This window comes from Pelodiscus sinensis, chromosome 9 (assembly GCF_049634645.1).
Source record: "Pelodiscus sinensis isolate JC-2024 chromosome 9, ASM4963464v1, whole genome shotgun sequence".
NCBI classification, from domain to species: Eukaryota; Metazoa; Chordata; order Testudines; family Trionychidae; genus Pelodiscus; species Pelodiscus sinensis.
This window is the reverse complement of record NC_134719.1, coordinates 61,580,910-61,601,183: the sequence shown is the minus strand read 5'-3', so window position 1 is coordinate 61,601,183 and position 20,274 is coordinate 61,580,910. Positions and strand designations below refer to the sequence as shown.

General features: G+C 48.8%; 1 protein-coding gene and 1 long non-coding RNA gene across 4 annotated transcripts in view; one reads left to right on the top strand and one right to left on the bottom strand.

Moving 5' to 3' along the window:
- The window catches only part of TNR (tenascin R), a 242,698-nt gene that overhangs the window by 31,872 nt on the left and 190,552 nt on the right, over positions 1 to 20,274 (bottom strand). For all 3 annotated transcript variants that reach the window (XM_075936914.1, XM_075936915.1, XM_075936916.1), the window contains 4 exons: positions 15,726 to 15,989; positions 12,077 to 12,192; positions 8,461 to 8,611; positions 2,429 to 2,698 (listed from right to left, as the gene is read on the bottom strand). In XM_075936914.1, coding sequence (XP_075793029.1) covers positions 2,429 to 2,698; positions 8,461 to 8,611; positions 12,077 to 12,192; positions 15,726 to 15,989 — 801 coding nt within the window. The remainder of the gene's footprint in view (positions 1 to 2,428; positions 2,699 to 8,460; positions 8,612 to 12,076; positions 12,193 to 15,725; positions 15,990 to 20,274) is intronic.
- LOC142830623 (uncharacterized) overlaps positions 1 to 20,274 on the top strand; it is a 146,560-nt gene that overhangs the window by 62,504 nt on the left and 63,782 nt on the right. The gene's annotated exons all lie outside the window — the stretch shown is intronic.

Below are 20,274 nucleotides of genomic sequence, written 5' to 3'. Positions count from 1 at the left end.
TTGGATAATGGCGGCCACCACTTTTTTCCGAAATGGGGCTTTTCGAAAAAAATCCCCCGGCAGTTTAGATGGGGCATTTTTGACAGAAATGCCCCATTTCGAAAGATCCTATACTCATTTTTTGAAGAGTACAGGATCTTTCAAAAGGGGGCATTTTTTTTTTTCAAAAAGCCCCATTCCGAAAAAAGCGGCGGCCATCATTATGCAAATGAAGCGCGGGATATTTAAATCCCGGCTTCATTTGCACTTTCGATACATCTAATTTACATCCCACTGCTGACAGAGGGGTGTAGTTTAGATGTAGCCTGAGAGCCAGGACTGGGGCTGTAAACAAACTTTATGGGACCGCAGGAAACTTGGGCACACCCACGATAAGTGGACATCTGGTTAACTAAAATCATGCCGGAGCAGGGATGTTAGTAAATCGAAGGCTGAGAGCCCCCCATTGGCGCCGATACTCCTACTTACAAGGAGTAAGGGAAGTCGACTGGAGTAGTTGCTCCTGTTGACCTCCACATGTGAGGGTGGCACTGAAGCTCGACTTAAGGTTTGTCGACTCCAGCTACATATTTTACGTAGCTGGAATTACAGACCTTCAGCCGACCTTCCCCAGGGTGTGGGCTGAGCCTCAGTAGACCTTGTCTACCTATATATTTGTTTTGTTTTTGGAGGGATTTTTTGATCCTAGCATCTCTTTGAGATAATACAAGGAAAGGCAAATTCAGCAGCTTGATAGCTCTATATAGCTCATTCTAAAAATATACAGTAGACACTACATTCGCTGTCCTACAAGCACTGGTATCCACCGATAATATACATGACAGGTAATTTATAAACCATAAAATAGCACTGAAATATGCTCTCTAGCTTCTCCTTTATGGCGTGGTAAATTAAACCCGTTCGCCCTTCACAAGCTTAGCATCAATTAGAGTTTTACCGACTGGGTAGAATATTCGTATAAAGTATAAAACCAAGATAACCAAATTTGTAACTGTGTCCCTGTCAGCTACGTGACAGCAGATTGTCTCAGGGTGGAGGATACACCCCCCCAACCTTCTCTCTCTCTCATTGGGAATAGATGGGGCATTCCCCCCTCCCTCCTCCCAAAAAAGGTGCCTAAAAGCCTTCTTTAAAAAAATCTGGGGTTTTTTTAGTTAGTTAAAGACCCATGCCAGAGCCTGCTGTCCCACTACCCTAGGGATGAAGCCCAAAGCCTGAGCTCTGTTGCCCCTGGAAAGTTGGGGAGCTGCCTGCTCCCCCAGCGCTTGCCCCAGCTGTCTGCAGAAAGCTCCAATCACAGCCTAGGAGACTGTGGCTGCCCGAAAAGCCCCTCATGGCAGTCTGCGAGAGACACTGCTATAAACCCACACCCTCGCGATGGGCTGCCATGCGACAGGGCTGGGGGTAGAACTAAAACATGGGTCTGAGCTTTGGGGGCCCAGGCGTATGATGTACCCTCACGGAAATGAATTCCTGTCCCTTCTTGCACCTTTCAGCCAACCGATGTCTCTGGGTTACGAAGCGCTGCCTTAGCGCAATACTTACTAGGCAAAAATCAGCACAGCTCCATTGACTTCAATAGAACTACACTGATTTAAGCCAGCTGAGATTCTGAACCCTTGTGGAGCACTGTAGACGTAGGATTTTTTTCCCCCTCCTGACAAATACCTATTGCAAATAGGACAGGCAACCAGATTCTGGAGATAGAAAGATGGCCGTGTATACGCTGCACAGTACTGATAGATGGCTATGTACTGAAGAGGAAAACATACAGCGATACTGTACAGAGCTGCCAGCCTAGAAAGTCCTTCGCCCAAAACGTGTTTACCCTGACGTGCTGCAAAATCAGAGATTATGCAGTGAGTCAGAGCGGCACAGTACAGTCGTCTCCAATTGAACGTTGCCGTAAGAAAGGCTCTTGTGGAGCTCCATGGTGTTGGTTCGGTGGTTCATACAGGCAGCCGCTGGTAGCAGAGGAGTGAGGGGTCGTGTCTGGTTACTGCTCTAGTGCGCGGAGAAGATACAGGGCGTGACCTCTGAAGGAAAGAGGCTCCGCTCCTATCATGAGCAGAGGATGGGCATTTAGTCTGGCAGTGTTGTCTGTCTGTCAGGCAGTGTGTCCTTTAAAGCCAGTTGCCTACCCAGTCTGTCAGTCCATCAACCGGCCAGCCAGCGGGGTGTGTCTGAGTCTGTCAGTCAGTGCTTTAGCCTGTTGGTGGGGTCAGGCAAGCAGAAGGTCCTGGTAAGCCTGTCGGAAAAGGAGTCAGTCTATTTGTGAGGGCAGCTGGTCTCAGCCTGGGTGTCACCGAGTCAAGTCAGTCTGTTCGTCGGTTATCTGGTGAGTGGGCCTGTTTGTCTGGTGTCTCGGTGGCTGGCTGCGTAGCGCACCAGACTCTGGCCAGCTGGCTTTTCAGTGGCACCAACGTACCTGTCGTGAAGGTGGTGACAGCAGAATCACTCTCGTTGGTCCCTCGCACTGCAGAGATGGAGACGTCGTACCGCGAGCCGGGCCGCAGGGCCTGCATGGAGTACTGGCTGAGGGGAGGCTGCAGTCGGAACGTGGTCTTCCCCCCTTCCCCATTCACCAGGCCGTACTTCAGAAGGATGTAGTCTACTTTAGCTCGGGGCGGGGTCCACTCCACGAAGGCGACTGTGTCTGAAACGTCTCGCACCAGGATTTGCGTGGGCCCGTCAATTACTAGATACCAAAGAAGCATATTAGTTGGGGGAGTTAAACATAGACAGAAAATGATTTAGATAATGGTATAAGGAGTACGCTTATGAAATTTGTGGATGAGACCAACTTAAGAGGGGCTGTAAACATTTTGGAGGATAGCATTATAATTCAAAATGATCTGGGCAAATTGGAGAAATGGTCTGAAGTAAATAGGATGAAATTCAGTAAGGAGAAATGCAAAGTGCTCCACTTAGGAAGGAGCAATCTGTTTCACACATACAGAACGAGAAGTGACTGCCTAGGAAGGAGTCCTGTGGAAAGGGATCTGTGGTCATAGTGACCACACGCTAAATATTAGTGAGACACTAGTGCAAAAAAGCCGGTTGTACCAGTGAATTGTCTTCGCTGTCAAAGAATTGTGCCTGAGTTCTAGTCTGAATGTGTCTAGTTGCAACATCTAGTCATTCTGCCTGTCCTGTTTTTTTCTGCTACGTTGGCACCTTCTGCTCCTCAGGGTCAGTTCTTATAAAGTACGAACATATCACCCCTTCCCTTTCTCTTTGTTCAACTAAAGAGGCAACTCCTCCATGGTCTGTCACCTATAAAGCATGTTTTCCGGTCCTCGAATCACCCCCCTTGCTTTTCTCTGAGCCGTCTCCAATTGAACTGTGGGCTCAAGAACTGGACACGGGGTTCCAGCTGCGGTCACCTTCCGGGCCAAATACACAGAAAATATCCCCTCCCTATTCCCGCTTAATATTCCTGTTTCTACTTCCAAGGATCATATTAGCCCTTTTGGCCGACAGCACTGCAGAGGAAGCTTGTGCTTAGCTGATTACCCACCATTACCACCAAGTTCCTTTCAGAATTGCTGCTTCCGCGATCCTGTAAGTAAAGCCAGCGCTCTTTATTCCTAGATGCATGACCTTTGGTCATATTCAAATGCATCTGATTTGAGCTCCAAATCAATGACCTCTTCTCGTCACTATTTACTGCTTCCCCTATCTTTGTGTCATCTGTAACCTTTACCAGGGATGATTTTATGTTTTCTTCCAGATCTTTGGTTAAAAACATTAAATAGCCTTGAGCCAAGAACTGATCCATGCAGGACCCCACTAGAAACATCCAAGCTTAACGATAATTCCTCCTTTCTAATTACATTTTGACACCTGTCAGCCAATTTTTAATAATCTTAATCCAGGGTTTGCAGGATGAGTTTCCAGGGTGTTGAAAATACGAGCAGAGTTGAGAAAACAACTAGTACTTTCCAGAGACTTTTGAAAACGTGACGTTTGTGACAATATCCCAGAGGTTCTCCCCATCCTTTGAAAAAGAGAGAGGACTTGTGTGACGTAGTGGGGGTACCTTGCTGGGGCTGTAAGCGACCTCTGCTGTCTGTAGCACGACTCAGCAGGGCAGGGGGTGAGTCATTATGCAAAGGAGGCTCCAAACCTGTCTGACCAGCTACCCCCCAGGGAGAGAAACAAAGGAAGGTGGAATGCCGCTCCTGGCTGGGGGACAGGGCTGGAAGAGAGTTAGTTAGTTTCTGTCTGGGAAGCAGGGGAGAAGGAGCTGGGGAGGGGAGCTGGGATTATAGGGCCCAGCCACACCCCATCTCAAGGGGGGGGGCACTGAGGCCTCTTAGCCCCAGTTCCTGTAACCAGATGACATCGGTGCTGTGCTGTATCCTGGAGAAGCAATAAACTCCCTCTATTCTACTGGCTGGTGGAGTCTGTTCGTTCCATTTCGGGGGTGCAGGAGACGGGAAAACCCCAACGCGTCGTCACAACTTGTAGGCTGATCTTTAGAACGTGGAATGATTGGGCTAGAACTCTCCAAAGAGAAGCAATGCCTCTTGGGATTTCCATTGCTCCCTTTTGGGTCTGGAAATCCCACAAGATTGTGTTGACATTTCTACTTCCTCTGGAAGAAATCCAGAAATGCAGGGACTGCGTGGAAATAAAAAAATAATTTAAAGGAAAAAAGCTACATGGTGAAAAAATTTGGATTCAAAGTCTGGGTCGATGCTGGTTGATTCTAAATTGCTTTGCCTGTCTGTAGGTATTGTAATGACAGGAGGCAAGCATCTGTGTGGTGTTCATATACTGTAGCAGCATTAACATGCAGGGCCTGCCGCGTGGCCATTTCTGAGTCTTTCTTTCTATCTGGGAATCTGAGACCTATTATCCAGGTTTATATTGTACGGGAGCTTGTTTGTTTTGTTTTCCTAGTGACAGCCCATGTTGTATTTATGTAGCTAGTATTAAATATGCTGGTTGTGAAGGCCAGGGCTTAGTTAGGGCACGTGAAAAATGTTCTTTTTTTCAAGTGCATTTTGAATGTTGGACAGATTTCATCAGATAACAGACACGGAATATATAGACACCCAAAGGCGGCTGGAGTGTTGGAGTTATTTAAGAAGTTTCCTACACACACACTTATTCAGAAATAGCTCTTCCTGATTAGCTGCGGGGGTGGACGCTTTGATTCCAAAATAGAGTATCTCATTCAAAATGAGTTCAGTGGATTAAGATTGTGGGTGTTCTGTTCCTGGGCCACGAATCCGATGCCTACCTGTCCCCCATGCATTGCTGCTCAGTGTACCTAAAAAAATCAAGGGTTTTTGGCCACAGAAACTGCAGTTGTGACAGCAGAAACAGCGAAGCTTGTATTTTTGGCTTGGATATTCCATGGGAATAGCCCACCCGTCTCCCTCATGCACCTTTGCAAATTGTAGCCTGCATGTGAACCTTTAACGCGCAAGTGCTAATGGACTGTAACTTGGTCATCAGTCTGTCTAGAATTTTGTGAATTCCTTGTGGCAAAACTTCAGGGAAGAAAGTTTTTTCAACTCCACTGGCCAAGGTATCCAGGTTCCAGCCAGACTAGGGTGTCTCAGATCTTGGGAGCATGGATTGCGCAATAGCTTTGGGTGGAAATCATGGGAAATCCTGTTTGTGCTCAAACCGAGGACAGTTCGGCTGAGCTTCATGATGGGACTTTGGGTTCATTGCCTCTTGAAACCAAATGAGCAGGATCCCACTGGAATCCCACCCTCCCATGAACCAAAACAGGAAAGAAAAGCGTGCATGAGAGATCGTCCGCCTCCTCTCAAGATTCAAAAATCTCTGGAGTGTTAGAAGCAGTCCTTTCCAGACCCAGATTCTGTGGCTAATCCCCTCTCTATATAATGGGTGGGCTAAGCCACACCAAACGAAATCAACTCTCCCCCAGATCGAATCCCTCACGTGTTGGGGCAGCTGGGACCCATCTTTTTGTAGTCAAGAACCACACGTGTTGAGAGGCAGGAATCAAGAGGTGAAATCCTGGGGCATATGTATCACAGGAAGTCAGACTAGATCGGCGTGGGCAATAAATTGGTGGTGATTCACCAGGGTTAGTCCCTGATGGGCTGCTGCTGCTATATTTACCTGCCCCGCCACAGGTACAGGCGATGGCAGCTCCCGTGGCCAATGGGAGCTGCGATCCACGGCCAATGGGAGCTGCACAGGTGCAGGTAAATACAATGGTAGGGAGGCTCACCAGCAGCTAACCCTGGCAGACCAAATCCAGCCTGCGGGCCAGTATTTTCCCACCCTGAGCTAGATGATCACAATGATCCGTGCTGGATGGAAGATTTATGAATCTACTAATCTAATTTGCGTGGTCCCTTATGAACGGAAACCATTTGTGTTTGAGGCTGCTCTACTCGCAACAGCTTCCCTAGTTAGGGGAATGGAAATGTTGAGTCATGACCAATAGGTGTCTCTGTTAAGCCACATCCTACAAGCGGGGGCTAAGCGCACACACACACAATGCCAAAGGAAAGACTTTGTGTGTGTTTGCGGAGATGAAGGAGACCTCGTCTGCACTGAGGTGATAGAGTTTCTAATGTTAGAAAGACCCTCCTGTGCTGACAGCAGAGACCTCTCAGTTGTAGTGCGCATTTTAGGGTACGTTTCCTAGCAGCCTTTCAGTCTCCAGATCCATTAAAGCCCTAATTAGCAACCTCATTAGACCATTGCAGCTCTGTCACCGTTTCTGTCTGTAAGTGGTGTGGCTGGAGGGAGCACTCGACGGGCTTGCCAGGATTGAGTGGGAACGTAGATGTGTGCTTTGCCCCGTGTTACATTTGACTCCGCCTCGAAAGGGTTCGTTAGCGGTGTGCAGGCCCAGAACATCTACTCTAGTCTGCTGTCGGGGGGTGGAGGTGGGGGGCGGAGAAGGAGGGAACAACTGACGAGGCTTGTGGCTGGTATAAAATATTGGGTTCTGAAGAGACCTGAATCCATCAATGTTAGCCAAGGACCCTCAGCATCGCTCAGGCTTTGGACCTTAATCTGGTACCTGGGTGTGCTGGGTGGGGACTCGGTTGGGGAACTGGGAACGCTCAGCCTCCATCTCAGAAACGTGCCTAAGGTGAGCTCATGAGAGGGGGGTAATTTCCTTGCACAGAACAAGAACGGACCTGAGCTTTTACTTAGAGCCAAAACTGGGTCTTGTTCAAGCTCAGTTTCTCCAGGCTTCCCTGGCATGTGCATCATGCCAGGAGCGGGAGTTGGATCTAGCGAGGTGCACAGAGCTTCCCTGCTCTGCATATTTGTTCCTAGATGGGCATTCGGCCCAGCAGGAATTACAATTCCGAGGGTGGAAGAGAGGAGATGGCAGAGGAGAACGTGAGCTCGGGTGGAACAGCGAGGATTCATTTTCCCTTTGGTATTGTCACGCTTCCTGAGCCTTGCGCAAAAGGGTGTAAACACCAAAGACGTGTCAAAATACAGCGAGATGGGCTGTTCCCAGGGCACTCCTGCACCTGCTGTGCTGCCCAGATGGAATCGGACAGCTGTGATAAAGCCTCCAGGGCCTGTGTTTCACCCGAATCGGCTCTCCGTATAGAGCTTCGCCCCTCCCTAGTGTGCATCTGAGATTGAAATGGCACGGCTCAGTCACGTGGTATCAGGATAACGGGGCCTGTGCCAGAAAATTTGCATTTGCGGTGGGGGAAAGTCAGACACAAAGTGGCTCTGATGTTGCAGTCCGGAGGTGTCTCTAATTATTACCTTCCTTGCAGACACGATGGAGGCCAAGGTACTCCCTGGGGCAAGTCGGGGATGCTAGCCCCGGGAGGAATTTTCCCTCTGAGTTTGTCTAGCAAAGAGTAAAAGCAGCGTTGCAAGGTAACCTCAGTGAAGAGGGTGTATTTGGATAAAAGGAGCAGAATGCTCAGCTGACCTGCCAAGCACACCCACATTTCCAGAGGTTAAAACCATTTTAGTTTGAATTCAGTGGAGCAAACCCAGGTGGGGATCTGGCCCATTGCTCGGCTGCTCTGTTGGTGACAGGTGCATGAACACCCCTGGAGACTAGATTCTTATTCTTACGCAGGGCACTAGTACAACATGGGCAACAGAAATGTGAACTGCCCCACGCCCATCGGGGTGCCCCTGCCATGCTCGGGGGCGTGTGCGCACCTCTATGTGAGAGAGAGCAGCTCATCCATTCCTGGCCATCTCTGCCGAAACAGCCGATAAGGGAACCCGGGAATGCCAATTGTGTTGGTGTGTTTTGTGATGCGGACGCACGTCCACTGGGTTGACACCAGCGCCTCATTTCGCCTGGCCACCGAAGGGTCTCCACTCTCAGGAGATACCAGCCTTCAGCTTGGCTCTGCCCTGGAGGGGACGGGCTAAGCCACGTGACAGGCCCACGCTGGGCTCAGGCCCGTTTCTGGGTCTGGGAAGATGCAGCAGGCCCGAAGGCTAAAGGACGAGGGAGTCACTCACGGGTGGAGACACTGCCAGAGGTGGCGGGGCTCCTGGCTTGCTCCTTCAGGGCTACCACGTTGACGATGTATTCTTCCCCCGGCTTCAGGCCCGTCTGGTTGAAGGTGGTGACGCCGCTGGGAAGCTGTGCGATGACGCCCCCTTCGTTGTTCTGGAGAGATTAAAGGAGAGATCAGCACAGAGAGGCGGCGGGGGAGTCTGGCCCTGGGTGCAGTAGCTGGAGAAGATGATGGGGCTAGATGGCAGGTCACCATGGCCCCAAATATAGCGCATCAACAATCACGGGGGGGGTATTTCCACCTGGGGAAAACTTAAAAACTCCCTGCATGTCTGTTTCATCGATGGGAGATCTTCCTTATTCAGTGATCCCCATTGTTTTCATTGGGCCTGGGGAAGTGCTTGGAAACGTGCCCAGAAGGCATCACACCCCTTGGGATGGGTGGACTCCTTCCCCAAGGGCGGGATCCCAATGCCCCCTCGCCGCCAGTCGCAGCTCAGAGAGTCAGAGTCATCTGCTGCCGCTCACCCCTCAGTTATTGCTTCCAGGTGGCAGGTGGGCAGGCAGCGTTTTTTCCCAGCCCTCGGGTTTTTAACCACTGTGCGCACGCACGCAAGCTGGTAGAGTGACTCCACATGAGACCAGGTAAAGAAAAGGATCCAGGATTCATCCCTTTCACGTCTCGGCTGCCAGGCACATCATGGGGTTTATATAAAGCTATGAAACAGCAAGGGCTGTGGGTTTGGCACACAGGGCTTTTGAAGCATCTCTATTAAGTCTTTCTACTCCGTGTATTTCCTCTGGAAAACAGGAGTCTTTAAGCAAGTGCAAATGTCACTGTTCCCGCCAGGGTTAGCCCAAATGAAACTTTTCTAGTCATTGTCCTCGCTAATAATATACTAAGCAAATCTCTGCACATAGATTTCCATTCATCTTCTTCCTTTTTCTCGTGAAACTAGCAGTCTTCCACTGCACCCCTAAACTGTCATGTTACCTTTTCTAATTTTCTTTCTTTTTTTAACCTCTTTCTGTTGCTTTGTCATTTTCTGTGAGCTCTATTGTTTTGTGAGCCATTCCCTCTACTGCCGCAAATCTCATTGTGTGGGTTTTTTTCCCCTTTCACACAGAGCCAGCACAGACTTGTCTTCTGAAATCACTTTTATTTTATATTATGGAGTAACAAGAACGAACAGAATTAAAGTCTTCTTGCAGGAGCACAGGGAGTCTGTCTCTGGAGCAGTTTGTGGGGATTGCGAGAACAAAAGGGTTGCTGCCTCATGTAGGTTTCTTAGAAAAGTAATGGTGTAGTGCACTGAAAACAATGGCATCCTACCTCCATAGCTACGTACACCGCAGCTGTAATGTTAATGTGATATTAACGCCCTTGCCTATATCGACTTTTCCCTGTCCCTGCTGTTTAATGTTTGCATTTCTTTCTGGCTAAACAATGCAAATAGACTGGTCAGTTTCATTATAGTTCTAATCAGTGTTGATTCGCTTTTCATTGTCAGGGTCTTAGAAAGGCAGTGCTATGCTGTGGTGTTGGGTGGGAGGGGGGGTTTTGGGCAGCGAGAGGGAATTTTGCTATTTGGAATGTTTTAAAATACCCTGGAAATGTTTCTGTTGGTCTTAGGACTTTAAGAATTTAGCTTTTCAAATGTTAAAGTTGGGATACATTTGACCTGAACAGTTCACTTGAAATTTACAGATTTTACAGCATTTAGGCTGAAAATTTCAAAGCCACTGGGAAGGATCTGCCTGCCCTTATTTATCACATGCTGCAGCATGATCAAAAGCTATCGTCTTATTTCTCCTATCCTATAGAGCACCACTGTTTATAAAATTCAGGTGCCTCACAAACTGTCTTATTTCATCCCAAGGTGTTTGTTGTACCAGTACTTACATTTTGCATTTGTATAATGTGGGCTAAGGTCTGATGGGAAAATGGCAGCACTTTTTCGTGCAGGCCGAAACCAACGTGTCACAGATTGCATTGTGACATCATTGGCTTGTGCTGACACATCACAATGTCAAGTTAAAGCAGGACTCCTGCATTGTCTGTGCACTGTCACGCTATTCCCTTGGGACCGGGGACAAAGCCATGAACATTAGGTCTGTGCAAAGACTCTAGGGAGAGTTGATTTTTACACAGAAATAGGGTAAGATCGCCAAATGCACTTTGAGGCTCTGTTTCCCCATTTTAAAAGGGAGGTCATAGCATTTCTGTTAATCCCTATGTGGTAAGGATTGATTCACTAGTGTTTGTAAAATGTTGTAAAGATCTGTTAGTTTTGGCTAGTTCACTTAAGGCTTGGGTAGCTTTTCCATTAGGATTTATTTTTTAGTGGTTTATCCTCATTTTGATTGAAAATTACCTCTAGGTTTATACATGCAATACATGAACTGTGACTCTTAAAACGGGTGTGTACGTGTGTGTGTGCGTGCGTGTGTGTGACTCTTAAAAGGGTTGTGTGTGTATGTGTGTGTGTGTGTGTGTGTGTGTGTGTGTACAAACATCAAATTACAAAAAAATCCCTCCAGCCCTTTTGGAAAACAAAGCTGTTTTTGTCAATTTTCACTCTTTATTTTTCTTTTGTACTGGTGCTGGCTGTAGGTTTTCACACCTTCAGGGGCCCAGTTCTGCAGTTCTTTATTGCACAGAACCCTTGTTTACTTCAGTGGCAGCTTTTCCTGCACCCAAGTGATATAATTGGGCTATTCATCCACATTTCTTTTATTGTAAGGTACGTAGGATATTCCTGTGGAGACGTGTCGGATACAGTTTGCGCAGTAGTTCCATACAGGTCGTGCAATAACCGAGAATAAAGATTAAATATAGAATCAATAACAACTTTATTGTGGTTTTATCAGCGTTTGAAATTTAGGGCAACGGTTTCAGCCCTCAACCTTCATTTTAGCAAGCTCTGTCACAGTGGTTACAGGTTTCCAGCCAGCACTCTTTGTAGTTGTGATTTAGGCTGCCAAGGGCTCAGGGCTTCTGGAATCAGAATATTTGGGTGGGGAAAAAATGAACTTTAGGGGTGTAGCTTTCGACACCCAAGCAGGTTTCTAAAATGGGCTTTCAGAGATGCTGATCAAATGCCTCATCTTCACACTGATAAGATAGAACAGATGAATCAGTCACTGAATTGCCCTGCCTTTGATTAGACTTTTCTGAACCGGAGAGAGAAAACAGAATGAAGTAGGGGGAGAGAGAAAGGTAAGAGGGAGGAAATGGAGGAAGAGGAGAAGGGAAGAGAGCAAGAGGCCACGTCAAGGAACAGAGGGTGGGCGAAACCCATTGGTTTATATAAATGTAAGATTGTTTTCATGGAATTCCCTTTATACTAAGAGTGCATGTCCTAATCCCAAAGGTCCCTGGAAAATACGGTTCAGCGCAGAGCTTGAGGTTAACTGATCGAGATTGCGACCTGAGGTTTTACTGCTTTTTTGGGGGAAGGAGAGGGCAGCGTAGGGTATTGTTCAGATGGAGTTCACCCAGGCCTTGTCCTGCATGTGTGACTGCTCCTTTAAACGGGGACCTATTAGCGTGACCGTCCCACACAGCTGGCTTTGGGTGGCCAGCAGTGATACTGCAGTGGTCTCTGGTGTTCCTACCTTGGGGATGAAGCTGATCTCCCAGCCGTCAAAAGAGAAGGAAAAGGGCTCCCACTGCACCTCCACGGTGGTCTCCGTGATCGTCTTGAACTGCAGCCCTCGTGGCGTGGAGAGATCTGGAATGCAGCAGCGTGGGTCACATTAGCTACGCTCTGGCTCTGTTCCTGCTTTCATCCACCGCGCCCACGGCACAAGGCATAGGTCTCCTTTGACTCGGCACATACAGGGGTAAACCTGCCTGCTGGTGCCCAGTGAGGTACTGCCGGCTGGTCAGGAGTGGTCTGTGTGAATGAGTTTCTGGTGGGAAATGCCCCCTTCTTCAAACCAGAGATTATTGTGGGAAATTTTTTTTTTCATTTTTTGCTTAAAAAAATTAAATTTTACGTTGGGAAAATCCAAATGACTGGTGCCCTGTATCCCTGGCTGGGAGGATCCTGTCGGTGTCCCTTTGCTTTGGGAGCTACAGCGGGGAGGAGGGGGAGGTGGGAAGTCTGACCCCGGGAGAGGTGGGGAGTCGGCCTCTGTCAGCTTGCCTGCAAGACTCATGTCCATTTCAGGTTCTCCCTGCAGGCAGAAAGTGAAATTGACATGAGCCATCCAGGTGGCCAAAGGAGCAGCTGAAAAATTCCATTCTGATTCTGCCCTCGCAGATTTTTCTGGAATTTCTGCACTGTGAAATGTTGCGGTTCCTCCTTCTCATCCTGAAAATCTTTCCAAAACCTCAGATTTTTCCGTGGGTCAAAATTCCTCTCTCTCTCGCCTCTCTCTTGTGTATTCACGATGGCAGCATGTGACAGGTTCTCATTAAGAAAAAGCATCAATGTAATAGAGAGAGAAATGAAGTGGGATTATTTTAACCCTTCCCGCCCCAAACTGTTCCCTGTGTCAAGCGGAAATTCAGTGATGAGAGGAGGAATACATGGCTGATAGTGAAAAGAGTTTTAGTGTTTTTAACAAGCCTACATCACACCCAGACACATTTCTAATAGCGCCGCAGGTTTTATCTGGGCCATTTGTTTAAAAGGGCTGTGGTAGAGAGGGAGAATATTCCAGTGGGTAGGCTGCTAGCCTGGAATGTGAGAGATCTGGGTTCAGTTCCTTGTTCTGTGACCTTGGCCAAGTCACTTAGTCTCTCTGTGCCTCAGTTCCCCATCTGTATGATGGGAAAATGAAGCTGATGGTGTATGTCCTTCCCTAATTCACAAGGCTTCTGTGAGGACACACACTCTGACGCTATGTCTAGACTACAGGCTTCTTTCAGAAGTAGCTTTTCAGGAAGAGATCTTCCGGAAAAACTTCTTTCGAAACAAAGTGTCTACAGAGCAAAAGCACAACGAGAAAGCGATGTGCTTTTTCGAAAGAGAGTGTCCACATTAATTGGACGCTATCTCACATTTCAGTCGTGATTACTGTGGACAGTGTGGCCATCAGGGCACCTGTGCTTTTTCCTGGAGGCCTCCTCTTTCGAAAAAACACTCTCTTCCACGTCCACACACACCTTCTTCCGAAAAAGCTTTTTCGGAAGAAGGCTGCTTCCTCATAGAATGAGGTTTACTGCCATCAGAAAAACCCCTCCGTTCTTTCAACTTTCTGTCAAAAGAACGTAATAGCAGTGTGGATGTACGTGTAGAGATACCCTGAAGATATTATAGTAATAATATCCATATAAGTACCTCAATGGGTCTAGTAATAAAAGCCAGCTAAGCACCTCAGAAAGCTAACGCAGTATAAGGAAGGGCCTGATGTGGGAAGTTGGGATGGAGCAATGTTTAGTTCAGGGGATAAGTCTGGATAGGCTTTTGAGAATTCAGACCAGCCATGGTGGGTCATAGCAGTGGCCTCTGTAGCCCAGTATGACAGCAGCCAATGCCAGAGGCTTCAGAGGGAAGGAAGAGAACAGGGCGATTTTTGGATCGATCCAGGCCCAGCTTTGGGCAGTCGGAGGCTTACAGTCGCTGAGAGCATGGAGCTGCCTCTCTGACCATCCTGGTTAATAGCCACCCATGTGCTCCGGGAATGCACTCAAAGTGAATCTGAGCTCCCGACGCTCGCTTCTCATTACTCAACCCTAGAGATGGACTGAAGCAGCGTCATGGACCAGCCATTGGGGATGCACGTGTGATTTTTGGATGCTCATGTCCATCTCGGTTATCAGATTTAAAGGGGAATGAGCCAGAAAAGGCATGCCTGTTTCAGGGGCAGCCCTGTAGGAGAGGCAGCCTTGTACCTTGTGTGTTTATGAGGTTGAGCGGAAAACTACTTCTAGGGCAATCTTAGACCTGACTTTTACCCCCATTGGACAGCATTATATGCTTAATCCCAGTGGAATGAATGGAAAGGCACCCGTCAGCTTGGATGGGTTTTGGATTAAGTTCTGTATTAGCAAATATACCGCTAGCACTGAAAGGGTGTTACAAGGAGGAAGGAGAAAAATTGTTCTCCTTGGCCTCTGAGGACAGGACAAGAAGCAATGGGCTTAAATTGCGGCAAGGGAGGTTTAGGTTGGACATGAGGAAAAACTTCCTACCTGTCAGGGTGGTTAAACACTGGAATAAATTGCCTAGCGGCACTGTGGAATCTCCATCACTGGAGGTATTTTAAACCAGGTTAGATAGACACCTGTCAGGGATGGTCCCCAATGCGGTGCCTACGGGTGCCATGGCGCCCACTGGGGCGTTTGTGCGCCTGCCTAGTGCCACCCCCGGAAGCGTGGTGCATGCGTGGCCCTGACCCCGGGCAGCCCTGCACAGTGCCTGCCACCCAAAAAGGTTGGGGACCACTGGTAGACAGTACTGGGTCCTGCTGTAAGGGCAGGGGACTGGACTCGATGACCTCTCGAGGTCCCTTCCAGTTCTAGTGCTCTGTAACTCTGTGATTCATTCCACCAGAGCATTATGTCCATAACCGCCAGCTTTAATCCAACAGCCAGAGCTGGTTGGAAAATGTCCCCTCCCCAAGGAAAATGAACTTTTTAGCAAAAAAAAAAAAAAAAGAAAAGAAAAGCTGAAAAGGTTCAGCTGTAAACTTTCAGTTTTAAAATGGAAAATCTGCGTTGGAAATGCTGCAGTGACGCCAGATGGGAGTTGTATTTCAAGCCCTCTGTATCCCCATTCGCCTTTCGGGGCCAAGTTTCCCAGTTAGATGATATCTCTCAGGATGCCCCACAATCTTCCCCTCTTCCTGAGCCACCACCTACGTGCGTCTGGACATCGTCGGCCATGGAACGGCACAGAGATGAAATGTGGCTCGGATCCCAGTCCTAGAGGAGGACGGGGCAAGCGAAACCGTGGCAATATTTCCTAAGAGAAATATTTTGGGGTTGTGGCCAAAACCCGAAAGCTTTTTGGTTTTCAGATGTTCAAGCTTTTGACAAAAAATTTAAATTTTCTGAGAAAAATGAGCATCTTTTTGTTAAAAAAAAAAATTCTGACCGCCCCACCCACCACCACTTTTCTGTTGAAAACTATTTTTTTCATGAAAACATTTCAACCAGCCTTGAACGATGGCAGCCATGTCCTAGAAGCTGTGTGAGTTTGGGAAAGCTCTCTATGAAGGTCAGCAGATACATATGAGTCTGCTCTTTTCTCTAGGCCGGAGGGTTACCTCTGGCCAACGGGGGTAGAATTATAGGGCGGAGATCAATACTTACGGGTAGTCACCTTGGTTGTGACCGGTGCGCTAAGGCTGTCGCTGATGACCGCATAGATGCTGATGTTATATGTGAGGCTCGGCTCCAGCTCCTTGAGGGTGATGGCGCTCCAGTCCCCGGGTACCTGCTGCTGGAGCTGAAGGCCCCCTGGCACGGCTGGCTGATAGGAGATCACGTATTCTGTCACGGCCATCGGCCCATCCCATTCCAGGTCAATAGACCTGTCGCCGATCCCAGCCACGCGCAGCTCCTCGGGCGGGGCCACTAAAGGGAGAGGAGGTAGATACGGAGTGTCAGGGCGTGTGGCTCATCCGCCCTCTGGCTCACTCCTTCAGGCACAATGCTCTTGGGCTAGGGTCCCGTTTGCAGACCCGGTCTGATCTGAGAGATGCTCTCTCCTGAAGCTTTTCACCCGTTCCTGGGAGCCAGTATATATCGGTGGTGCAGACAGAGGGTTGGAACAGAAACCTAAGGGTCCTGTTCTAATTCCAGTTCCTCTTCACCTCTCTGTGCCTCTTTCCTTCCCCCCCTTTGTGTCATGACCTGGGGCCTTTCGGACCTGGGTCATCCCGCCCCTGTCTTCCACCCAGTGGGTTCCTGGCATCGAACTAGGAGCCCTTGCAGCGCCATTCAGAGAGAAGGCTCTACCTCTGGGCCCTGATTGGTGGAATACGAGCGCTTCTGATTGGCCTGCTCCCTCCTACTTAAGCCGGAAGGAGGAACAGGAAGCTGTCTGCACAGCTGGGCTCCACCCTGCTTTGGGCTGCTCATTCAGTGCTACCCGCTCTAGTCTCCTGGCCTGGACGAGCGTGTTTCCTGATGTGTGGCATCTGACCTATGGCTCCCACCCTGGGCTCCTCACCTCCTGGCATGGGTGACCTGGCCCCCTACCCTGTGCTAACCACTAGGCAGGGCCACCTACGTCCCCGCCCTGACGTTTTGTCTGCCTTGTCAATTGAATCCCTTCAGGGAAGGGGCCGGAGGTGCTTGTCCCGTGCAGCGTACAACAGGGACCCCTCGGTCCTGCAAATAATCAATGGCAGTAAATGCCCAACGGTCCTGCACGATGGGGATCTTCAGTGGACGAGATTCAGCGGGCCTCTCGTGCACGTGTGTGTGTATGGGGGAGGGTGTTAAATGGGATGTTTTCATGGGGTAAACTGGGATTGACTGACACTTTGAGAACTTCAGTTAGTCCAAGCCAGTGTTCGTAGCACAGAATATGGGGGGGAGGGGCTGATAAATGCAATTTCCAGTACATGTATTTTCAAATAAACCCATTTCCACTTTATCTTCACTAAAGGGTTGTCCTAACTCCGTGCCCAGCCTCAGCCAGCCACCGGTTCCCTTTTCGAACAAGCACCCTTGCAGTGTCGCCCTCATGCTTGGGAGGAGCGCCCCGAAAACATCCACAGGAAACCTCCCGGTCCTCCTTCAAATCCCTCCTAAAACGTCCTTTCACCCGAGGCCCACAGAAACGTGCCAACAGCTGGGCTGCTTGTGCTCTGAGCCCACTGCTCATCAGGCTGACCAAGGGTGTGCTCCTTATCTCTCTGTAGCCATCTGTTATACCTCGATTGGGAGCTCTTCCAAGCAGGTGCAGTTCTGTGTTTGTACAGCACCGAGCACGATGGTTCTGGATTAGACCCTAGTGTGATCCACGGGGAACCAGCTGTGCGAGTTGTCTGCTTCGGCAAAGTCTTAGAACCCACCTTGGCGGACTGAGGTCTGACTGCCGCATGGGGAGGTGCCGTTAGGGATAGGAAGAACAATCAAAGCCCGGGACTCTGATGGTCATACCCGACTGTGATTAAGCCAGGCGTTGCTTGGACCCATTGCAGAGGTGCAGCAAGCCGTAGATTCTGCTTCAAAGCTTTATAAATCCTCCTCATGTCCTAGGATCTACTGGGATAGGCTCTGTACAAACACAAAACGGTCCCTCCCAGGATGGAGGAATTCCAGACCTTATGCTGGATTTGCCTTCCAGACAGCTCATTTGCTTGTCAATCAAGCCCTTTTAATGCCCCTTGTTCCCCAGTGATTGAGAGATGCAGCGTTTCTTGGAATCCTAGAAATGTAGGGCTGGAAGGGGTCTCGAGGTTACCAAGTCCAGCTTCCTTTGCTGAGGCAGGATCACGTCTACCTAGCCCAGCCCTGACATGTGTTTGTGCAACCTGTCGGTAAAAATCTCTAGGAATGGTAATTCCGCAACCTCCTGTTGGTAACCTATTCCACAGTTTAATGACCCTTCGCTTTAGACCCTTTCCCTGAAGAGCTAACCTAGATTTCCCTTGCTGCGTGTTAAGTCAATTATTTCATGTGTGACCTTCACAAGTGACCGTGGCGAACAGCTGCGCACGGTGCTCTTTATAACAGCCCACAACTTATTTGAAGGCTGTTATCAGGTTCCCCCTCTCTCCTTTTTTTTTCTCAAGACTAAACACACCCAGTTTTTACTCTTTCCTCAGGTTTTCTAGCCCATTTGTTGTTGTTCAGAGAAGGAGCTGTGGTGGTCTGTTTCAGCAAAAACAAGGAGTCCTTAAAGACTAACAATTTTGTATAATTTTTGTTGTGCTCCTCTGAATTCTCTCCAATTTGTCCACGTCCCACCCAAAGGATGGAGACCTCCCCAGTGTCTAGCCCTCCCATGTGTTACAAACAACCCCCCCAGTTAATGTTCGCTTTTTTTTGCAACGGTGTCATGTTATTGCTTCATATTCAATTTGTGGCCCCCTTAGCCCCCAGATCCTTTTTAGAAGTACTCCCACCTAGCTGGTTAGTCCCTGTTTTGTAGCTGGTGCCTCTGAAATTTCCTTCTGAAGGGAAGGACTTTGCACTTGAATTTCGTCTTATTGAATTCAGACCATTCTCCAATAAATCAAGGTCATTTTGAATTCTGATCTTGTCTTCCAAAGAGGTGGTAACCGCCCTGCCTCGGGGGTCATCTGCAGATTTCATAAACTCACTCTCCACTCCATTATTCAAGTTATTAGCAAAAATATTGAATGCTGCCAGACCCAGGGCTGACCCCAGTGGAACTCCATTAGATGCGCCCTCTTGGCCTGACAGCGAGCCATTGATAACGGCACTTTGAATATGCCCTTTCCATCGGTCATTGCATGTAGGGCCCAGTGCCCTGGTTCGCTTATGAGAATGTCAAGTGGAACTGGTCAAAAGCCTCACTAAAATCCAGCTATATTGTGACTACTGCTTGCCCCAGGCACTGTGCCAGGATCCCTGTTGAAGAAGGCCACTACGCGGGTTTGGTTTTCTTGCCAAATCCATGCTGACTACTGCTTGCAACTCTGTTCTCTTCTAGGTGCTTGCAAATAGTTTGATAACTTGTTCCTGTCTCTTTCCACATATTCACGTTAGGCTGATTGGGCTATAATTCCTGGGTCCTCTTTGTTCCCCCTTTAAAAGACAGTCCTCTGGTAGCTCACCTATCCTCCATTAGTTCTTAAAGATAATCACTAACGATTCCGAAATTGCTTTAGCTGGTGCCTTTAGCACTGTAGGATGAATTTTATCAGGCGCTGCCAATTTGAACACATTTAACTTGAAATATTTTAACCTGTTCTCTCCCTGTTTTGGCTTGTGTTTCTTCCTTCTTGTGGCTAATGTTAATTATTTTTGGGGATCTAGCAACACAGGCATTCCACAGCTGAGCTTTTTTGATGTCATCTGCTATTAGCACACCTTCCCCACTCATTATTTTTGGCTTTTAATTGCCTTCTGTGAAATAAACAAGAAAAATAAAGAAGCCATATGTGACTGAGAGGGAAATGTGCCACCTTTAAGTCTGCATAAAGCTTCTGAAAATAATTCTCAGCTGCATCCTGAAAGCCCCTTGTAAAGTTTTCCACCGAAGGCAGCTGTAGAGGGGCATTGGGACATGGACCGGTGTTCACATAATGGCTCTCACCTCTTTTTTTTGCTTCCTGTCCAACCTGATCATGTTGTGCAGCCTTTTTTTTGTTGATTTGCAGCTGGGAAGAGGCCAAGGGAAAGGGGGCATTGGGTGGGTAACGGCAGCTGCCGGGAACGCAGATGCAGGAGAGCAGACAGGGCAGAAGCAAGACCAAGGTGGAGGGGACTGGTGACCACGCAGAGGCTGGGCAGAGCGCAGTACAACGGTGAGGGTCAGAAGGACACATGGAATCTGGAGAAGTGGTTGGTTGTCTGGCCAGCACTGCAGTGCCCGTCCTAAAAAGGAGCAGTGTTGTGTGTTGCTCAGAGGGAGGGAGCTTGGGGTATGGAGATGCAGGAAGTGGGGTGGGGCCTGGGAGGGAGTTTGGGTGAAGGAGGCAGTGATGACCTGGGGCAAGGGATTGGGGTGCAGGGGCAATGGGATCGTGGTGACCTTGGGCTTGTGGGCAGGGGCCGCACGCAAAGTCTCTCCCTCCTCCCTCTGGGCTTGCAGCTGTTGAAAGACAAATGGCCCCACAGCGGGTTTGGCAGGCCGGATCCGGCCCGTGGGCTGTATTTTGCCCAGCCCTGATGTAGAGAGAGGGGTTGCAGAGAGCCAGCTGAGACGACCAGGCTCTGT